Here is a 19,359-nt window from a genome sequence, read left to right on the forward strand (position 1 = left end):
CGTATCTAATGAAATGGTTTACAATCATTTAAGCCAATTTAACTGACTTCGGCTACACCGATTTCCGAATTCCGTTTCTGAAAGCATCGGGAATAGAGAATCTGAAAGAAGGTCAAAACGAATTTATTAAACAAAAATTCAAATTAAAATAAACTTTCAAATACAAAATTGGTGAATTTTATCCGATTCCTACTTACAATTTTGAAACTATAGTGTGATGATTTCATAGTTTCGCTTAAAACTATTTTAATTTATTCGTTATATCAATTCATGGACATACGAACTATTTTTGGTTATGCTGGTCTCTGAACTCAAGTTGTAGATGGAAACGCATGGTATTCAGTTCTAAGGGCATGTGATATATGATTTTTGAACCGAGGCCCGGAGGGCCGAGTGTCTTATACCACTCGACTCAGTTCGTCGAGTACGCAAAATGTCTGTGTGTGTATGTGCGTATGTGTGTATGTAACGTTTTTTGCACTAACTTTTCTCGGAGATGGCTGAACCGATTTTCACAAACTTAGATTCAAATGAGAAGTCTTATGGACCCATGCAAAATTTCTTAATATTGTTTGAATCTGACTTCCGGTTCTGGAGTTATGGGGTAAAATGTGCCAAAAAATGAAAATATGTGTTCTAACTTTTCTTATAGATTTCGCGACCGATTTTCACAAACGTAGGTGCAGATGAAAGGTTCTATGGCCCCATACGTAATTCCAGAATTTCATCCGGATCCGACTTCCGGATCTGGAAATATAGGGTAAAGTGTGTTAAAAATTTTTTACCATCACTGAAAAAAGCGAAACACCGTAAAAAGTATTCTAAATCGACCTCAAATCTTCTCCAATTGATAGTTTTTATCAGTAGACGGTCAAACAAGCCAATTTCGGATATTCTTTCAAGAATTGAAGAAAATTATTTTGAAGAATATCACAGTATTATATATGATAGTATGATTGATATGAGACAGGCATCATTACACCACTAAGTGGATTAAAACAGGTTTTTTTCTGTTTGGCGGCAGTTTTGAAAGTATTAAAACCCGGTTACACCCTTTAAAGAAAACTTCCAAATGTTGTTAGGAATTATATGAGAGTTATCTGAGAAAATATAAGTAAATATAGCTGCGCTCTTATCGTGACTACAAAGTATAATAAAAGAGATAAAAAGAATTATTCTATATTAATGAGAAAAATATATTTGTCAGCTAGATTGACTCCCTTCCTTTACCCACACGAGAAAAAAAACTCTTGGGGAAAACTGATGATGAGGTGGTTGCCCTAGTCGCAATATAACATTATAAAAGAAGTAATAAATCAAGTTCATTCATACTGTGCTTCTAGAATTATCATCAACTGTCAGTCGTGAGGAGAAATGATGCTGTTATTATCAAGTCATTTTAACACATCATATCATACATTAATTATCCGAACACACAAGAAAGTCATCATTACGTTGATTATTGCATTTTATTAAAATCTAGGGAAAGGCTTTAGACTAATAGCGTAATGACTAAACATTTTCTTGCTAGAAAAACTATCGAATAGCTTACTGCCCCGCTGAAATAGCGTGCGATCTTGTGTGCAATTTCAATATTATTGATTAATGCATGCGCGAGTCGTTCATAGTTGGACAATCTTCGAGCGAGTATGCATCGGCACTAGCTGTAAAGTGTTAGATAACTGTTCTGTTCTTCCCGTAGATGTTGGTGAAAATTAAATACTTTATACCAGCAGGAGAAATACGATATTTTCCGAAGTGAAAACGTGAATTTAGTGCAACAGCAATCAAAACATCACATCTGTTGATGGCAAACGATGCCAAATTTTTCTCCCAAGAGTACCGTCATCAACTCAAGGCAATGCTTTCGGGTATAAAAATAACAAAGAAACAACAACCGCCTTGCAAATTTAGCCCAGACCGGAAAATATCTCTGATGAACTATTGACTTACTATTTCCTTCCATCAGTTCATCTAATAAGTATCGGGTACGGTGTCACGGTGGGATGGACGGCCCCAATTATCCCGCTCCTGCAGTCAACCGATACACCCCTCGCGAGCGGCTCCATCACAGTGGAACAGGCGTCGTGGGTGGGATCCTGTCTGTGCATCGGTGGAATGACGGGGACTATCCTATTCGCTCTGATTCATACGTATTTTGGCAAAAAAGTGGGACTACTATTGCTTGCCGTTCCTCATCTGGTACGTATTTTGTTGTGGTAGCAAAAAAAAAAAAAGACACGGAAATGAACCTCAATAACCTAATTGAATTGCTCATAGGATTTTAACCGTTTGTTGTTATTCCAACAGATTCTGTGGACTCTTCTGCTGGTGGGCGACAACGTGTACTACATTTACGTTGCGCGGGTCATGTCCGGACTTACCGGGGGTGGAATCTGTAGCATCCTACCGCTATTTGTGGCGGATATTGCCGATAGAAAGTACGTTGTCGGTCGCAGCTGCTCTCAGTAGTGGGCAATGTGAGCCAATTTCGTTTTTGATTTATCGCGTTTTTAAATTTTGCTTATTTCTGGTATTGCCTTTTCTTCCTCAGGATTCGAGGAACGCTCGGTTCGTTAACGATCCTGCACATAAACTTTGGCATTCTGGCCTCGTACACCACTGGAAACTACCTAGCGTACTACACGATACCGAAAGTTATGATCTGTCTGCCGGTCGCCTTCCTCGGACTAGTTGCTTTACTGCCGGAGACGCCATATTGTTTACTGCGGAAAGGAAAAATAGACGAAGCGGAAAAATCGCTTATGTTTTATCGGAACATTCCGGACAGGACGAGCAAGACGTTGGATTTCGAACATGAGTTCGAAAGTTTGAAAGCATTCACCAAGACTGAACAGGGCAAGCAGAGTTTGACATTCGCCGATTTTAGTAAGTATGCATTTTTACTGGTCATCAATTGTTGAAGAGTTTTGGAAAATATTCTAATGTACTTAAACTGGCGAAACAAAACACGTAAAAAAAAATTCTAAACTGTATATAAAATCGTTATTATCAATCTAAGTGTTAAATGAAAGGTCTTTTGGACCTATCAAAAATTACTGCATATTTTCGGATACAACAAAAATTTAAATAGTCGTTTAGAGTACGATGGTAAAATTGTATAAAATCTTCAAAATATGAATAAAAACTAGTAGAGTTTGTACGTCATGTTAGTTGGTACGTACGAATCGACATCGATTATGCCGGTTCTTGGATTCCGGTGCCGGAAGTGCAAATAATAGTGAACTCACTTCGTTTCCTTAAGGATGGCCTAAGCGAGCAAAGTACTGTTTCATTCTGTATGTTGTAATAGTTAATGCACAAACAATCCCTTGTGTGAATTGCTAAAACGGCCATTAGGAAATCACCCATCGCTGGCACTGCTTGTGAGTCGGATACGTCTTACCTGTTAAACACTCGGTTGGGTAATGATGGCGCTTCGTTGGCTTGCGCCCTGTACGAAGCTGTTAAGTCGACGATGAGAGTGTTCCCAGAAGTGTGGCGAATAGAATGTCGATTCGACCCACACATCCTCCTTCTTCTCCACAAAAAACAAAAAGAATGTTGGCATATAAGCTTGTAATGGGTACACAAGTAGTATAACAACATTATATCGCTATGAAAAAAAAAACAGGATGTCATGATCTTATCGTTTGACATACTATCCCAAACCGCGAGTAACAAATCATTTTCCATGTATAGCTCGAAGCAGGAAGGTGTATTTTCGATCAAGAAGTTCAACAAGAATTGAAAGAATTGTTATTCAGCAATAATTCAAGATCTGTTCTATTTCAAGTAAGCGACTTTGCTGTAGCCAACGATTTCCTCACAACTTTTGCGATAAACTAAGATTTTCTAACAAAATTCCTACGATTTTCTTATAAAATTTCCCGGCAGATTGTTCGAAGCTTGCTCGGTTACATGCACATATTCCGACAAATAGGATGGAGTTCTTTTTCTTCTCGTTGAGCGTTGGAGATTCTCACCATCGGGGGAAGAGTTCATATGTGACCTAGATTCCTGTTTGCTAGCCGATTCCTGCTTACTAGCTGACTCAAGCGGCCGCCATTCGTGGACCTTTTTTATCTGGGAAACGTGACGACGAAGTTGCTGCCCGTTGGAACCGCAAAGGACCAAACTCCCGTTCCTTTCTTCGGATACGACATATCGTTCAATGCCAAATCTACTGTCACCCTTGGCTCTCGATTGACGTTCGACGATCACCGTATCACCAGGTTTTATTTTGCAGACTTTAGCGCCACGCCGAATATCTTCTCGTTGCTTTGACTGTAATTTTGCTTCTCGATCTCGAGCTTCTAGATTTTTTTCGTTGTGATCAGACTTTCCCCGTTCTAGAAGTGGCAATCCACGCTTGATTTTCCGGCCTGTCATGGCTTCCTCGGGGGGCACCTTTGTTATAGTGTGATCTGCAGCGTTATAAGCTTGAACTGCAGCTTGCAATTCTTTCTGGTAGTTAGTGCCAGTAGATACTGCGGCACACATGGCCTTGTTTACGACTTTCATAAACCCTTCTACTAAGCCGTTTTGCTGTGGAAAAAATGGCGTAGAAACTAAAACTTGAATGCCTCGTTCAGAGCAACAGCGTGCGTAATCTTCGCCATTGAATGGAGGTCCATTGTCAGACTTTATAGCTCTTGGGAAACCTTCCCTTTCGAAAATTGTTTCAAGAACCGCTCTAGTGTGTTCAAATTTAATTGACTTTACAGGACGTGCTATAGCAAATCTAGATCTCAAGTCTATCAGCACTAGTATTGAAATGCTACCAAATTTTAAATAAGGCCCATTGAAATCAATTGCGACCGTATCCCAAACAGCTTTGGGCGCGAATGATCTATGCATAGGAGTTGGTCGTTCTGGCTTCCCGGTAATCGCACAAGCAGCGCATGATTTCACCCAATTCTCCGCATCTTTTGCCATTCCTGGCCACCATACTCGTCTTCTTAAAATGCTTTTAAGTTTGGCTTCCAATGGATGTCCAGAGTGAGCTATTTTTAGTGCCTTTTCTCGAAGCTCATGAGGTATCACTGCGCATCCATTTTTAATTAAAATTCCATCTTCATAACATAGATCATGTGCTATAGATTTAAACCTAAGGACAGCTTTCGGCCACTTCTTCATGTCAAGTGAGCAAATTACCAACTGGAGAATGTCGTCTTTCTTTGTTGACTCTCGTATTTCTTCTTCGGTTAGGAACTCGAAGAGCTGTGACTCCGATTGTCGTATTTCCCAAGGGCTTTCTTCTTCATTAAAAGCTTCGTCTTCTCCATCGTACAGCCGCGATGAAGGGTCCGCAATATTCTCATGACCTCTAATATATTCTATGTCATAATCATACGGACTTAGACGTAAAGCCCAACCATCTGCTCGTGTCAAAGCTCTTTTCGATTCCTCGCGTGCCCTTCTAAGAATGAACGCCATCCCTTGAGCGTCTGTGCGTAGTACGAAATGTCTCCCGAGCAGGAAGTAGGAGAAATGCTCAACTGCCCACACGGCACTCAATGCTTCTCGCTGGTTTTGAGCATATTTCCTCTCCGTAGTGGTCAGTGACTTTGAAGCGAAGCTGATTATACGATATGCACCATCTTTGTTCTGTTGAACCAACACGGCTCCTAAAGCACGCGGAGAAGCATCTGAATACAGATAGGTTCGGTCAAACTCTGAAAAATAGCCAAGAGACACCGTAGAGTGAATGATGCGATCTTTGATAAGCTCGAAGGCTCTTTCTTGTTCCTTTCCCCAATTCCACTTTTGTGTTGACGCTACAGCCCACAGTGGACTGGATATATCTGCGAAATTTTTTATGTAAGGACTTACAAACGAAGCAAGGCCTAAGAAACTTCTCAACTCAGATGCAGTGTTTGGTTGTCTGAATTTCCGAATATCTCCTATTTTCGATTCTTCAATATGAAAACCATGTTCATTCAACTTATGACCTAAAAATTTAATACTGGTTTGATCAAATTCGCATTTGGCACTATTTAATGAAAGATTATTTGTTCTTAGAATTTGCAACACTTGTGAAACTGTTTTCCTTAGGTCATCAATGTTATCAGAGAAAATCAACACGTCATCTATGTAGACTATTTTGTTTTTGATGTCTTTGAGAATGCGTGTCATCTCCCTCTGAAACACTTCTGGTACGCAATTCACTCCAAACATCAAGCGAGTGAAGCGGTACATTCCGTTTTCCGAAAGAAAGGTCGTTAGATCACGCGATTCCTCGCCTAGCTCGAGGTGATAGTATGCATTTGAGAGGTCCAGCTTGGAGAAAAACTTGGCACCGTGTAACTTGATTCTCATTTCGTCAATTGTTGGCATCCTAAAATATTCCCGTTTAATGGCTTTGTTTGGAGCCCTCATATTAACCACTAAACGGAAATCATTTTTTCCTTTTGGAACTGCGGACATACCACTAATCCATTGGGGTGCGGTTGTAACTTTTTCAATTATTCCTCGTATCTCCATCTCCTCAAGTCTTTGACGTGCGCCGTCACGATATGCAGCTGGAATATTATAATAGGCATTGCGCACTGGGGAGATTGAGTGGTCGATGCTGAACCTAACTTTGACACCGGGCATTTTAGGGAATATTGTTGATTCAAATGTATTGACTGTATCTCCTATCTTCAGAAGCTTCATGTCACTGGCAGTACTCCTTCCAAGCAAGGATCGTTTACCTGCTCTTACTACGAGAAAATCAGCAATGACTTTTGGTTTTGAGCAGTCAACTACTTCAATTGCTGCCGTAAAAGCATATTCGACACGCATTGGTTCATTCGATGCATAAGCTTGTAGATTCCGATTCATGGTTCCCACTAGAGGACCAAGTTCAACTTTCCCTTCTTGAAATTGTGCTTTCAAAATATCCCAGTCTGCGCCTCCCAATACATTTGCATCTGCTCCAGAATCTATTAAAAATTGTATCGGGGTAGACGAGTCAACTCTACAGTCAATTAAAACGTCTTGAAGCGAAAGAGCATTGATTTGCTATAAGGGACAGTTCGAAAAAGAAAAAAAGTCATGTATGTATGCATATATAATATCTTTCGTTATATTACATATTTATTTGTAGGTTAGTCTTTTACCTGTTCATGGTCGTTCTTTATGGGTATGTCACGTGGAGGACCATCGTCTTTTACGACGTTCACACGACGCTCGCGACAAGCTGCCGCGAAGTGACCCATTAACCCACACAAGTTGCAAGTCTTATGCTTTGCCGGACATTCAGTACCTCTATGTAATGCGCGAAAACATCTAGAACATCTATTGCGGCGACTTGTTTGATCTCGTCGTAGGATTCTGTTACCATAGAATGTCGTTCTGTCTGAATTGAACTTCTTAGCTGAGATTGCAAACCTTCGTTGGTCTTCCGCTTTACGATTGAATTGATTTCGTGTATTGTTATACCGACTATTGCTGGCAGATAACACATTGGACTCAATCACAGACGATGCCAACTCCGCTTGAAACGCTTCGGCCCGAGTTGCCGATTGCACGATGAAATTCGTGTCATGGCCATATGTTCGAGCAGTTTTCCTGATGTCTTGATTCCGCAGTCCTCTTAAAAGTTGAGTACGAACAAAGCGGTCCTGATCATCGGGACTATAGCCACACAGTTGAACCTTTCTTGTCAATCGAGCATGGAAATTAACAGCAGACTCTCCGTCTTCTTGATGCATGATTGAGAAACTTTCGTGTTCGGCTGCCGGATCAGTCATGGACTTTAGATACTGATCAATATTCCTGATGAAATTTTCATAAAAACATTCATCTTCTAGATGCGGTCGCAGTTTTGCAGCACGGACTATGCTTTTAAGCTCTTCACCCATGGATAACAACAATAAATCTACCCGACGCTTCGGGTTCTTGATGTTCGACAATGATGCTGCTATCTCGAAATCCTCGATGAAACAAGTCCACGTCTCCCACATCTTGGTGGCTGGGACGTTTTTCGGAAACGGTGTAATGCTATCCCAACGGATGGCACTTTCCGCATTAGCATCAGAAATGGTACGTGAAGAGACGACTTGAACGGGAGGTGAATTTGATACTCTCTGTGTGTTGTTGCATTTTGAGATTTCTCTGATTATATTCTCCAATTCCTTTACTCGATCTTCTAATACCAGTTGACAGTCAGGAGCAATGACCGAATAGTGTGCGAATTGGTGTTCAACATCGCCAAACTGCTCTTCTTCGACTTGATGAACGGAAGGAGCACGTACGTACGTTCCTTCATGGATAAGCTTATCCGAATCAACACCTGGAGTAGCAGATGGAGCACGCACATATCTTCCTGGAGATGACATTCTACCTTTTTCTGTATTTTTGAGACTGTTACATTAGTTATTAGTCGGGTTCTCACACACGCTAAATTTGTTCTCACCTATATTCAATACAATATTTCTCCCTCTCCAGTCAGTTGAATAAAGTCACTTGTATCGAACAGACACACTAGTCTTTTGCTCTGTACCATATCCGTAACATGGTGTCAGAAGCACTCGCGACATAAAGTTCGAAAAGTAAAACGTTCGTAATCGTCGGTCATTAAACATCCGAGATCGCGTTGTACGTAATAAAGAAAGCGATTTAAACTTTCTTCGCGAATCATCCAAAATGGAGGAGCTAGCAAAGCTGTTGGAACACCAAAATAAGCTATTCGAGAAGCTGATTCGCCAGCAGGGAGAGCCCCCGGCGGTAGCACCTGGGCCCCAAAATGTGCCGCTTCCTCCGCCATTGTGCCTTGAAGGTGACATGGATGAAAATTTTTCATTCTTCGAGGACAACTGGAAAAATTTTGCCACAGCAGTGGGCATGGACGCGTGGCCTCCGGCAGACAATGCGAAAAAGGTTAGCTTCTTATTGTCAGTCGTCGGCACGGAAGCACTGAAAAAGTTCTGCAATTTCGACCTTACCGAAGCGGACAGAAGAACACCGGAGGATGTGCTGGCAGCTATCAAGGCCAAAGTGACGCGTACCAGAAACATTATCGTAGATCGACTGGATTTCTTCACGGCCAGCCAAGCAGCTACGGAGAGCATTGACGATTACACGGCCCGTTTGAAGTCGTTGGCAAAGCCGGCGAAGTTTGGAGCACTACTAGCGGAGATGATCACCTACAAGCTGGCCACATCCAACAAATGGCCACATCTTCGTTCAAAAATGCTCACGATGGCCGATCTGACGTCACCGAAGGCGATAGATCTGTGCCGTGTGGAGGAGATTACGGCGAAGCACGTCCAGTCTCTCTCTCATCTGACAAAGTACCGGAAGTGAACAAGCTAAAAGCTTCATCCTCGAAGGCTCGTCTGTGCAAGTTCTGTGGGGAATGGCATTCGTTCATTAAAGGTTCTTGCCCAGCTTTCGGAAAAAAATGTAAGCTGTGCTCTGGGAAGAACCACTTCGAAAAAGTTTGCCGAAAGAATCCAGCGAATTCGTCGAAACGCAACCGTACGCGCCGAGTGAAGAAAGTAAATGACGACACATCCGAGGACAGCGACTCGAGCGATGAGGATAGTGACCAGTCGGAAGACTCGGAAGTCGGTGAAATTGGCAAAATTTTCGACAACTCGAAGAAAGGAGGAAACGTCCTGGCGGAAATATCTCTGAAGGTGAATAGCAAGTGGAGAAGAGTGAAATGCGAGCTGGACACAGGTGCCAATACCAGCTTGATCGGCTACGACTGGTTGTGCAAACTAACCGGAGAATCAGATCCAGAGTTGCTCCCGTCACCGTACAAACTCCAAGCATTCGGTGGGGGAACAATCACTGTCCTTGGCCAAGTTAAACTTCCCTGTAAACGCCAGAAGAAGAAGTACTTGCTGGTTTTGCAGGTCGTCGACGTCAACCACAGACCACTACTATCTCTGAAGGTTTGCACAACGTTTGGCCTGGTTAAGTTCTGCAACTCCGTCAACGTGGTACCAGCTCATCCGGCACTAGAAGACCCAAATGTGCTGCAGATATATCGCATCGAAGCCGAAAAAATCGTCGATAAGTTCAGTGACGTTTTCCGTGGCTATGGGATAATGAACGGAGAAGTCACTTTGGAAATCGACGAGAGTATTACGCCGGTGATACAGCAGCCCCGCCGAGTGCCGATTGCTCTGCGACCGAAGCTGAAAGCCGAACTTGACCAACTGCAGAAAGACGGAATCATTACGAGGGAATATCATCACACCGACTGGGTGAGTAATATTCTCCTTGTGAAACGTGGTATTCCAGGCTCCGAGTCGATTCGGATTTGCTTGGATCCTATTCCGTTAAATAAGGCGTTAAAAAGACCCAATCTACAATTCGTAACGCTGGATGAAATTCTGCCTGAGTTGGGCCAGGCGAAGGTATTCTCGACGGTGGATGCACGGAAAGGTTTCTGGCACGTAGTACTGGATGAACCAAGCAGCAAGCTGACGTCATTCTGGACCCCATTCGGCCGCTACAGGTGGCTGAGACTTCCATTTGGCATATCTTCAGCCCCCGAAATATTTCAATCCAAATTGCAAGAGATCATCCAGGGGTTGAATGGTGTGGAGTGCCTGGCCGACGATGTCCTGGTGTACGGTCGGGGCACAACTATTGAGGAAGCACTTCGGGACCACAACGTCAACCTCGAAAAGCTGCTCGAACGTCTAAAACAAAGCAATGTCAAATTAAACAAATCTAAGCTCAAACTTTGTAAGCCTTCCGTTAAATTTTACGGACATATTCTCTCGAACGAAGGATTGCAGCCAGACGTCACAAAGATTTCGACCATTAAGAACTACCCGGTCCCAGCGAATCGAACGGAACTGCATCGATTCATTGGGATGGTCACGTATCTCAGCCGGTTCATTCCAAACCTGAGTGCCACATTCTCGAAACTCCGTCGTTTGATCTCCGAAAAGGTGCCATGGCAATGGACTAAAGCTGAGGATGAAGAGTTCTCTATTGTAAAATCCCTAGTGTCCGATATCACGACCCTGCGGTATTACGATGTGCGTGAGCCGCTGACAATCGAGTGCGACGCAAGCTGCTTCGGACTCGGAGTGGCCATCTTCCAAAAGGATGGTATCGTCGGCTATGCATCGAGGACGCTGACAAACACGGAGAAGAATTACGCCCAAATAGAGAAGGAGTTACTGGCAATTCTTTTCGCGTGCGTGCGCTTCGATCAACTGATCGTGGGAAATCCCTGCACTACGGTAAAGACCGATCACAAGCCTCTGATCAACATATTCAACAAGCCACTGTTAACAGCTCCGAAGAGGTTGCAGCATATGCTCCTGAACTTGCAGCGCTACCAGTTAAAACTGAAGTTCGTCACCGGAAAAGAAAACATCGTGGCAGACGCGATCTCTCGCGCCCCTTATGATGACCCAGCTGCACGCAACGAATATCAAAAGTTGAACATCTACAAAGTCTTTCAGCAGCTGGAAGATTACAACGTGAGTGGCTACTTGAGTATCTCCGACAGCTGTTTGAGTGGTATCATGGAGGCCACCAAGCAAGATGCAGCTCTGCAAGCAGTGATGGATTACATCCGAAATGGTTGGCCCAATACCATTGACCGGGTGCCGACTGCCGTCAAAGTTTACTTCAAGTATCGGAGCGAGCTGTCTACACAAGATGGACTGGTGTTCAGGAACGATCGGATTCTGATCCCGTCAGTCCTGCAGCGGTCTATGATCGACAAAGTACACGTGAGCCACAACGGCATCGAAGCAACCCTAAAGCTCGCACGAGAAAACATTTTCTGTCCGGGAATGAGTGCGCAGATTACGGATGTGGTAAAGGAATGTACTATCTGCGCCAAATTTTCGCCAAGTCAGCAGAAACCATCGATGCAGAGTCACCCTGTTCCAGTCTACCCGTGGCAAATCGTTTCCATGGATGTGTTTTTCGCCTCCTACCGTGGCAAGAAACACCAGTTCCTTGTAACAGTGGATCATTACTCTGATTACATTGAGCTGGACATTCTCAAAGACATGTCCGCCAGAAGTCTAGTTGAAACCTGTAAAAAGAACTTTTCTCGACACGGAATTCCGCAGATCGTCGTCACGGACAATGGGACCAACTTCGTGAACGAGGAAATGAAGCAGATGGCGACCAAATGGGACTTCAAGCACTCGACTTCTTCCCCACACCATCAACAAGGGAACGGGAAAGCGGAAGCAGCCGTCAAAATCGCGAAGCGGTTGCTACAAAAGGCAGAAGAAACCAATCAAGACATTTGGTATGTTTTACTTCACTGGAGGAACATCCCGAACAAGATAGGCAGCAGCCCGGTGAGCAGATTGTTTTCACGCAACACAAGAAGCGGAGTTCCAGCCTCGATGAAAAAATACGGTCCTCGAATTGTGCAAAATGTCCCGGAAACAATCCTGGAAAACAAGAGGAAGGTGAAGTACTACTACGATCGAAAGTCTCGCAACCTACCTGCACTGCAAACTGGAACGCCTGTTTACGTACAAGCACATCCGGAAAGCAACAAGTTCTGGACACCAGGAACGATTAACGAGAAGCTGAGCGACCGATCGTATGTGGTGGACGTTGACGGTTCTTGCTACCGGAGAGATCTGGTGAACATCAAGCCGCGTAATGAACCAGAATCAAGCCCTCTCGTCTCGATTCCAGCTAGTTCACCACAAAACAGTGACAGCACAACACCTACCATTGACGCAACACCTGGACTGCAATTGATTCCGCCGCCGTCTACTGCGATTGAACCAAACGAGAAAACAACACCAGTGGCAACTCCCGTTGTCAACAAATCAGCTGATGCACCCGAGATGACACACGGCAGGGGCAGCAAGGGTGCTGCGGTCACCACCAACAAATCGAACAAGCAGACCACAGATGCGACGTACAGACCGAAACGTGAGAGAAAACTTCCGAGCAAGTATGAAGACTATGTTATAGATGATTAATTTTTATTTTTAAAATGAGAAGAGGATGTTACATTAGTTATTAGTCGGGTTCTCACACACGCTAAATTTGTTCTCACCTATATTCAATACAATATTTCTCCCTCTCCAGTCAGTTGAATAAAGTCACTTGTATCGAACAGACACACTAGTCTTTTGCTCTGTACCATATCCGTAACAGAGACCAATAATACAAAGACGCAATTTAGCTTAATAGAACTGTGGCAACAATCTGAAACATTAGAATCAAGCATTATGTATTGTGGATACGTTTTTTAAGTCGTTTCTCAGGACTGAGCATAATTGGTCTCTTTGGTCTACCGAACGAAAAATTTCCTATTTATCCTGATAATCGAAAATCATCTGCGAGATTGGACTGCGCATATCATTTAATCGCGGTCATCTCGACATGCATTTTATTCGCGGTCCTCTCAACACGCATTCTATTCGCGGTCCTCTCAACACGCATTTTATTCGCAGTCCTCTCAACACGCATTTTATTCGCGGTTCTCTCAACACGCATTTTATTCGCGGTCCTCTCAACACGCATTTTATTTGCGGTCCTCTCAACTCGCTTTGCACAAACGGTCCTCTCGACACATCCTTTCAAATTGCACATTCAATTTGCACTACAAAACTAACTGCGCAATTCCTTTCGTTCGGTAGCCATTTTGTATTAATCTTTAAATTGTGGAAATTTCTATATGATGGGTGATTTCCCAATGGTTCGTATTCAAATAAAATTCAATGATGACAGTGTATCATTATTATTTAGCAATTCTTGGAAAACTGCAAAAAGGCCTGTCACTGTCGCCAATGTGAATTGCTAAAACGGCCATTAGGAAATCACCCATCGCTGGCACTGCTTGTGAGTCGGATACGTCTTACCTGTTAAACACTCGGTTGGGTAATGATGGCGCTTCGTTGGCTTGCGCCCTGTACGAAGCTGTTAAGTCGACGATGGGAGTGTTCCCAGAAGTGTGGCGAATAGAATGTCGATTCGACCCACACACCTTGGTTTCTCTAAAAAATCGAACAGAAAAATTTTGAATAGAATACCACAATATTATATATGAGAAAGGCATCATTACTTCACTAAAGACTGTCCCAGAAAGTATGGACGCACTTTGATTTCGCTGTAAATAACTCACAAGTGTTAGATATTCAAATTTTATTCGATATACTGATAATATTAGACTACAACAACAGAATATTATTCTCAACATTTGCTACTTAGCCATAGTAGACTAGCTGGCGCACCTTCTTGCGAACGTTCCTCATTAAATTCCGTACAGACTTCTTGGTGACAAGTTTTGACACTTTTTTCCAATCTTTTTCGAACTGTTGAATGGTTTCTGCTGCCGAGACATGTTTCCTAAGATGTGCCTTCGTTAATGCCCAAAATTTCTAAATTGGTCCAAGTTGTGGGCAATTTGGTGATTTCATGTCTTTTGGGACGAAAGTGACATTTTTGGTAGTATACCATTCTACCGTTGATTTCGAGTAGTGGCAAGAAGCAAGATCGGGCCAGAAGTCAACAGGATCCTTCTGGCTTCGAATCATGGGTAGAAGTCGTTTTTGTAAACATTCCTTGATGTATATTTCGCTGTTCATTGAAGCAGTGGTGATGAAGGGTTTCGAAATCTTACCGCAGCTACAAATTGCTTGCCAGACCATAGCTTTCTTACCAAATTTTTCGACTTCAAACGATGTCTTGGACTGGTTTAACACTTGCCCTTCTCGTACCGTATAATATTGTGGTCCCGGCAAGGATTTGTAATCGAGTTTCACGTAGGTTTCGTCGTCCATGATTATGCAGTTCAAATTTCCAGCAAGAATCGTATTGTACAGCTTCCGAACCCTCGGCCTGATCGATGCTTCTTGTTTAGGACTACGTTTTGGTTGTTTCTGCTTCTTATAGGTTTGAAGATTCAAACGTTCTATAGCACGAAGAACATTTGACTTCGAAGTGCCCACTTTTTTTGGCCACATCTCTCCTTCTTTTGCTGAAACCTCCTTCTTTTGCTGAAACCTTCTTCTTTTGCTCGAACGCCTTCAGTATACGTTTATCCAACTGAAGGTTAGCAGGACCTTTTTTTTCGACCCGTTTTCTGTTTATCCCCACCGAACTTCCTGATTGCATTTTGCACGACTTTTTCACTTACTCCTTCCTTTGCAATCTTTCTCGGTGACAGTCCGCGTTCTGTGCACCATTTGTACACAATTTTTCGACGTTGTTCTGCTGAAAATTCACGCATTTTGAAACAAACTAATGAAAACGAATAAACAACTGTTCAAATGGTTAGAGAAAAGTGTAAACAACAGAACTCAGCCATAAAAATTGACAGATTCTGAACCATTGCGAAATGGCAGCAGTTTTTGGTTGCGTTCATACATTCTGGGACAGTCTTTAGGTGGATTAAAACAGTCGTTTCTGATTGGTCGTAGTATGATAGCTAAAATTGGGGACCTCACCTTTCCGAGTAAACTCCGGGGTAGCTCAAGGTACTCATCTCGGATCCTTCTAATTATTACTCTATTTAAACGTTTTAAACCTTTTGATACATTGCCTGGATGACACCAGATTCCTGCAAAAATGTTTTCTTTAAATGGTGCGACCTCAATAAAATATTAAACCCATGTATTGGACCCATAAAAAATTCCATAATTTCTTTTACTCGCAAACGCACAACCGTTGTAACATTGTAACTACGCTGTCTTCCAAACTGTCCTAAAGCGAGAATCGACCGTCAACAGTTTATAAGTCCAGATCGATTCTAAACTTAATTTCAAAGATCATGCCGAATACAAAATCTCTACGACTTTTAAGTCATTTCCTCCCATTTTCGTGTAACAAAGAACTTTAAAACATATATTACCTATAGGCACTAGATTGCGCACTTGTACGTTCTATTCTTGAAAACGTTTTTAACGTCTAGGCCCCCTTCTATCAACTCGACATTCAACGCATCGAAACTATAAAGCATAAATTTCTTCGCTTCGCTATTCTTGGAGCTATCCTTACAACCTCCCATGCTATACGGAACGCTTTTATTTTATCGATCTCGACTTGTTATTCGATCGCCGATTTTTCTCCCGTTCAAATTTGAGCCAAATCAAAAAAGTCTCGCTTTTTGTACCGCTGGGTCAGAATTCGGAAAATAACTACATTTATTGTTTGTTCAAATGTTGACATTTTGGTTCTATTTAATCATTAAAATAAAGTCACGGAGGAATGTGAATGTGTATTGCTTAGGAATTTCGGACCAAAATTTACATTGCTTTCATAATCGGGTTCCAGGGACCTACAAATTGGAAGTTTTGGCCCAAGTTAGTAGAATGTTTCCTTTTTTGTATCGTCTCTCACCCTTTAATTCCAATACTGGAATCCAGATCCGGATCAAATTCAGAAATTCTTTAAATGACCATAAGGGCTTTCATTTTAATCTAAGTTTGAAAAATTCGGTTGAGACGTTGCGGAGAAAAATTCCATTTTGGAATTTTCGAATATTATTTCCGATACTTTCGGAGCCAGATTCCGGGGACTGATAAAGCCGAAATCGATGGAGCTCCTTCCTACACCTACGTTAGTTTTAGGAGACTTCAACTCTCATGGTACGGGATGGGGCTGTCTTCAGGATGACAACAGATCAACTCTGATCTATGACCTTTGCGATAACTTCAATATGACAATTTTAAATACGGGAGAAATGACACGGAATCCACCAGCAAGACAAAGTGCGCTGGATCTTTCCATTTGCTCGACATCGCTACGGTTGGATTGCACGTGGAAGGTAATCCCTGATCCCCACGGTAGCGATCATTTGCCTATCGTCATCTCAATCGCCAGCGGATTAAGACCATCGAAGACAATCAATGTTTTGTATGACCTCACACGAAATATTGATTGGAAAAGCTATGCAAACTCTATATCTGAGAAATAGAATCAACACAAGAACTTCCTCCGGAGGAAGAGTACACGTTTTTGGCTGGCTTGATTCTCGGAACCGCGATTCAAGTTCAGACGAAACGTGTACCGGGCGCGAAAACTAACATCCGTCCTCCCAACCCGTGGTGGGACAAAGAGTGCTCAGAGTTAAACGCTAAAAAATCTGCAGCGTATATCATTTTCAGAAAAAACGGAACACCTGATAATTATCGGAATTACGCGGCGTTAGACATGCAAATGAAGAACCTAATTAAAGCAAAGAAATGCGGATACTGGCGCCGTTTCGTTGACGGATTAACAAAAGAAACATCGATGAGCACTCTTTGGAACACAGCCCGACGAATGCGCAATCGAAACACCACGAACGAAAGCGAGGAATATTCTAACCGCTGGATATTCGATTTCGCTAAAAAAGTGTGTCCCGACTCTGTTCCGGACCAGAAGATCTCCCGTGTCGCGACAGCGAATACAAACGAAACACTGTTTTCGATGGTAGAGTTTTCTCTTGCACTCTTCTCGTGTAACAATAAAGCCCCGGGGCTAGACAGAATCAAATTCAACTTGTTGAAAAATCTGCCTGACCCTGCCAAAAGGCGCTTGTTGAATCTATTCTACAAGTTTCTTGAGGGTAATATTGTCCCACATGACTGGAGACAAGTGAGGGTTATCGCCATTAAAAAACCAGAGAAACCAGCTTCCGACCACAATTCGTATCGGCCGATTGCTATGCTTTCCTGTATCCGGAAATTGTTTGAAAAAATGATTCTCTTCCGCCTAGACAATTGGGTCGAGACCAATGGCTTGCTTTCAGATACACAATTTGGTTTTCGCCGGGGCAAAGGAACGAACGATTGTCTTGCGTTGCTCTCAACCGAAATTCAAATGACATTTGCCCGTAAAGAACAAATGGCATCAGTCTTCCTAGATATCAAGGGGGCTTTCGACTCAGTTTCAATACATATCCTATCTGAGAAGTTGCATATGCATGGTCTTTCACCAGTTTTGAATAACTTTTTGTATAATCTATTGTCCGAGAAACATATGCATTTTGCGCAGGAGGATTTGTCGACAATACGATTCAGTTACATGGGTCTTCCTCAGGGCTCATGTTTAAGCCCCCTTTTATACAATTTTTACGTAAGCAATATTGATGAATGTATCAACACATCTTGCACGCTAAGACAACTTGCCGACGACAGCGTTGTGTCTATTATAGGACCCAAAGCTGCCGATCTCCAAGGACCATTGCAAGATACCCTCGACAACTTGTCGACATGGGCTTTTCAAATGGGTATCGAGTTCTCTACGGAGAAAACTGAGCTGGTTGTATTTTCAAGGAAGCGAGAACCAGCACAATTACAGCTTCAACTAAGGGGTGAAACCATAGCTCAGGCCTTCACATTTAAATATCTCGGGGTCTGGTTCGACTCCAAAGGCACGTGGGGATGTCACATTAGGTATCTGAAACAAAAATGCCAGCAGAGAATTAATTTTCTTCGCACAATAACCGGAACTTGGTGGGGTGCTCACCCAGGAGACTTGATCAGGCTTTACCAAACAACGATATTGTCCGTGATGGAATACGGATGATTTTGCTTCCGATCCGCGGCGAACACCCATTTCATCAAGCTGGAAAGAATTCAGTATCGTTGCTTGCGCATAGCCTTGGGTTGCATGCAGTCGACTCATACGATGAGTCTCGAAGTGCTGGCGGGCGTTATACCACTTAAAAACCGATTCTGGGATCTCTCATATCGATTGCTGATTCGATGCAATGTCTTGAATCCGACGGTGATTGAAAACTTCGAAAGGCTTGTCGAGCTCAATTCTCAGACCCGTTTTATGTCCTTGTATTTTGATTACATGGCTCAGAATATTAATCCTTCTTCGTTTGTTTCCAACCGTGCTCATTTCTTGGATACTTCTGATTCTACTGTGTTTTTCGACACATCCATGAGAGAAGAGATTCGTGGGATTCAGGATCACGTACGCCCTCAAGTGATCCCTAATATTTTTTATTATAAATTCAGAGCAGTTGACTGTGAAAGGATGTTTTACTCTGATGGGTCAAATCTCAACGGATCCACAGGCTTTGGTATCTTCGATAAAAACATCACCGCTTCGTACAAACTCAGTGATCCGGCTTCAGTCTACGTCGCAGAATTAGCTGCTATTCAGTATACTCTTGAGATCATTGAAAATTTACCCAAAGACCATTACTTCATTGTCACGGATAGTTTAAGTTCAATAGAAGCTCTCCGTTCAATGAAGCGAGGAAAGTCTCCCCCATATTATCTGGGGAAAATATGGGAACACTTGAGAACTTTATCTGGTCGGTCTTATTTAATATCCTTCAGAACAAATTGGCTCAAATGGCACGTTCCCAATCTGCTTCAATGAATTTTTTAGCATTTCTCGTCAGAGGACACTCGAAAGTTGGCAAACATCATGGAGCAATGACGAACTGGGACGATGGCTATACTCCATTGT

At 42.6% G+C, this 19,359-nt stretch overlaps 1 protein-coding gene and 1 long non-coding RNA gene across 2 annotated transcripts in view; one reads left to right on the plus strand and one right to left on the minus strand.

The window, feature by feature from the left end:
- Window positions 1-1,513: 1,513 nt before the first annotated feature.
- Window positions 1,514-19,359, plus strand: part of LOC131429122 (uncharacterized) — a 58,346-nt gene continuing 40,500 nt past the window's right edge. Inside the window, exons 1-4 of the mRNA XM_058593169.1 lie at window positions 1,514-1,871; window positions 1,970-2,202; window positions 2,311-2,441; window positions 2,555-2,889. Coding sequence (XP_058449152.1) covers window positions 1,808-1,871; window positions 1,970-2,202; window positions 2,311-2,441; window positions 2,555-2,889 — 763 coding nt within the window. The 5' untranslated portion in view covers window positions 1,514-1,807. The remainder of the gene's footprint in view (window positions 1,872-1,969; window positions 2,203-2,310; window positions 2,442-2,554; window positions 2,890-19,359) is intronic.
- Window positions 12,246-12,771, minus strand: LOC131427490 (uncharacterized). The gene is made up of 3 exons (XR_009229276.1): window positions 12,668-12,771; window positions 12,433-12,559; window positions 12,246-12,377 (listed from the first exon to the last, which is right to left on the minus strand). It is a non-coding gene; the product is annotated as an uncharacterized LOC131427490 (long non-coding RNA).

This window comes from Malaya genurostris, chromosome 2 (assembly GCF_030247185.1).
Source record: "Malaya genurostris strain Urasoe2022 chromosome 2, Malgen_1.1, whole genome shotgun sequence".
Taxonomy (NCBI): Eukaryota; Metazoa; Arthropoda; class Insecta; order Diptera; family Culicidae; genus Malaya; species Malaya genurostris.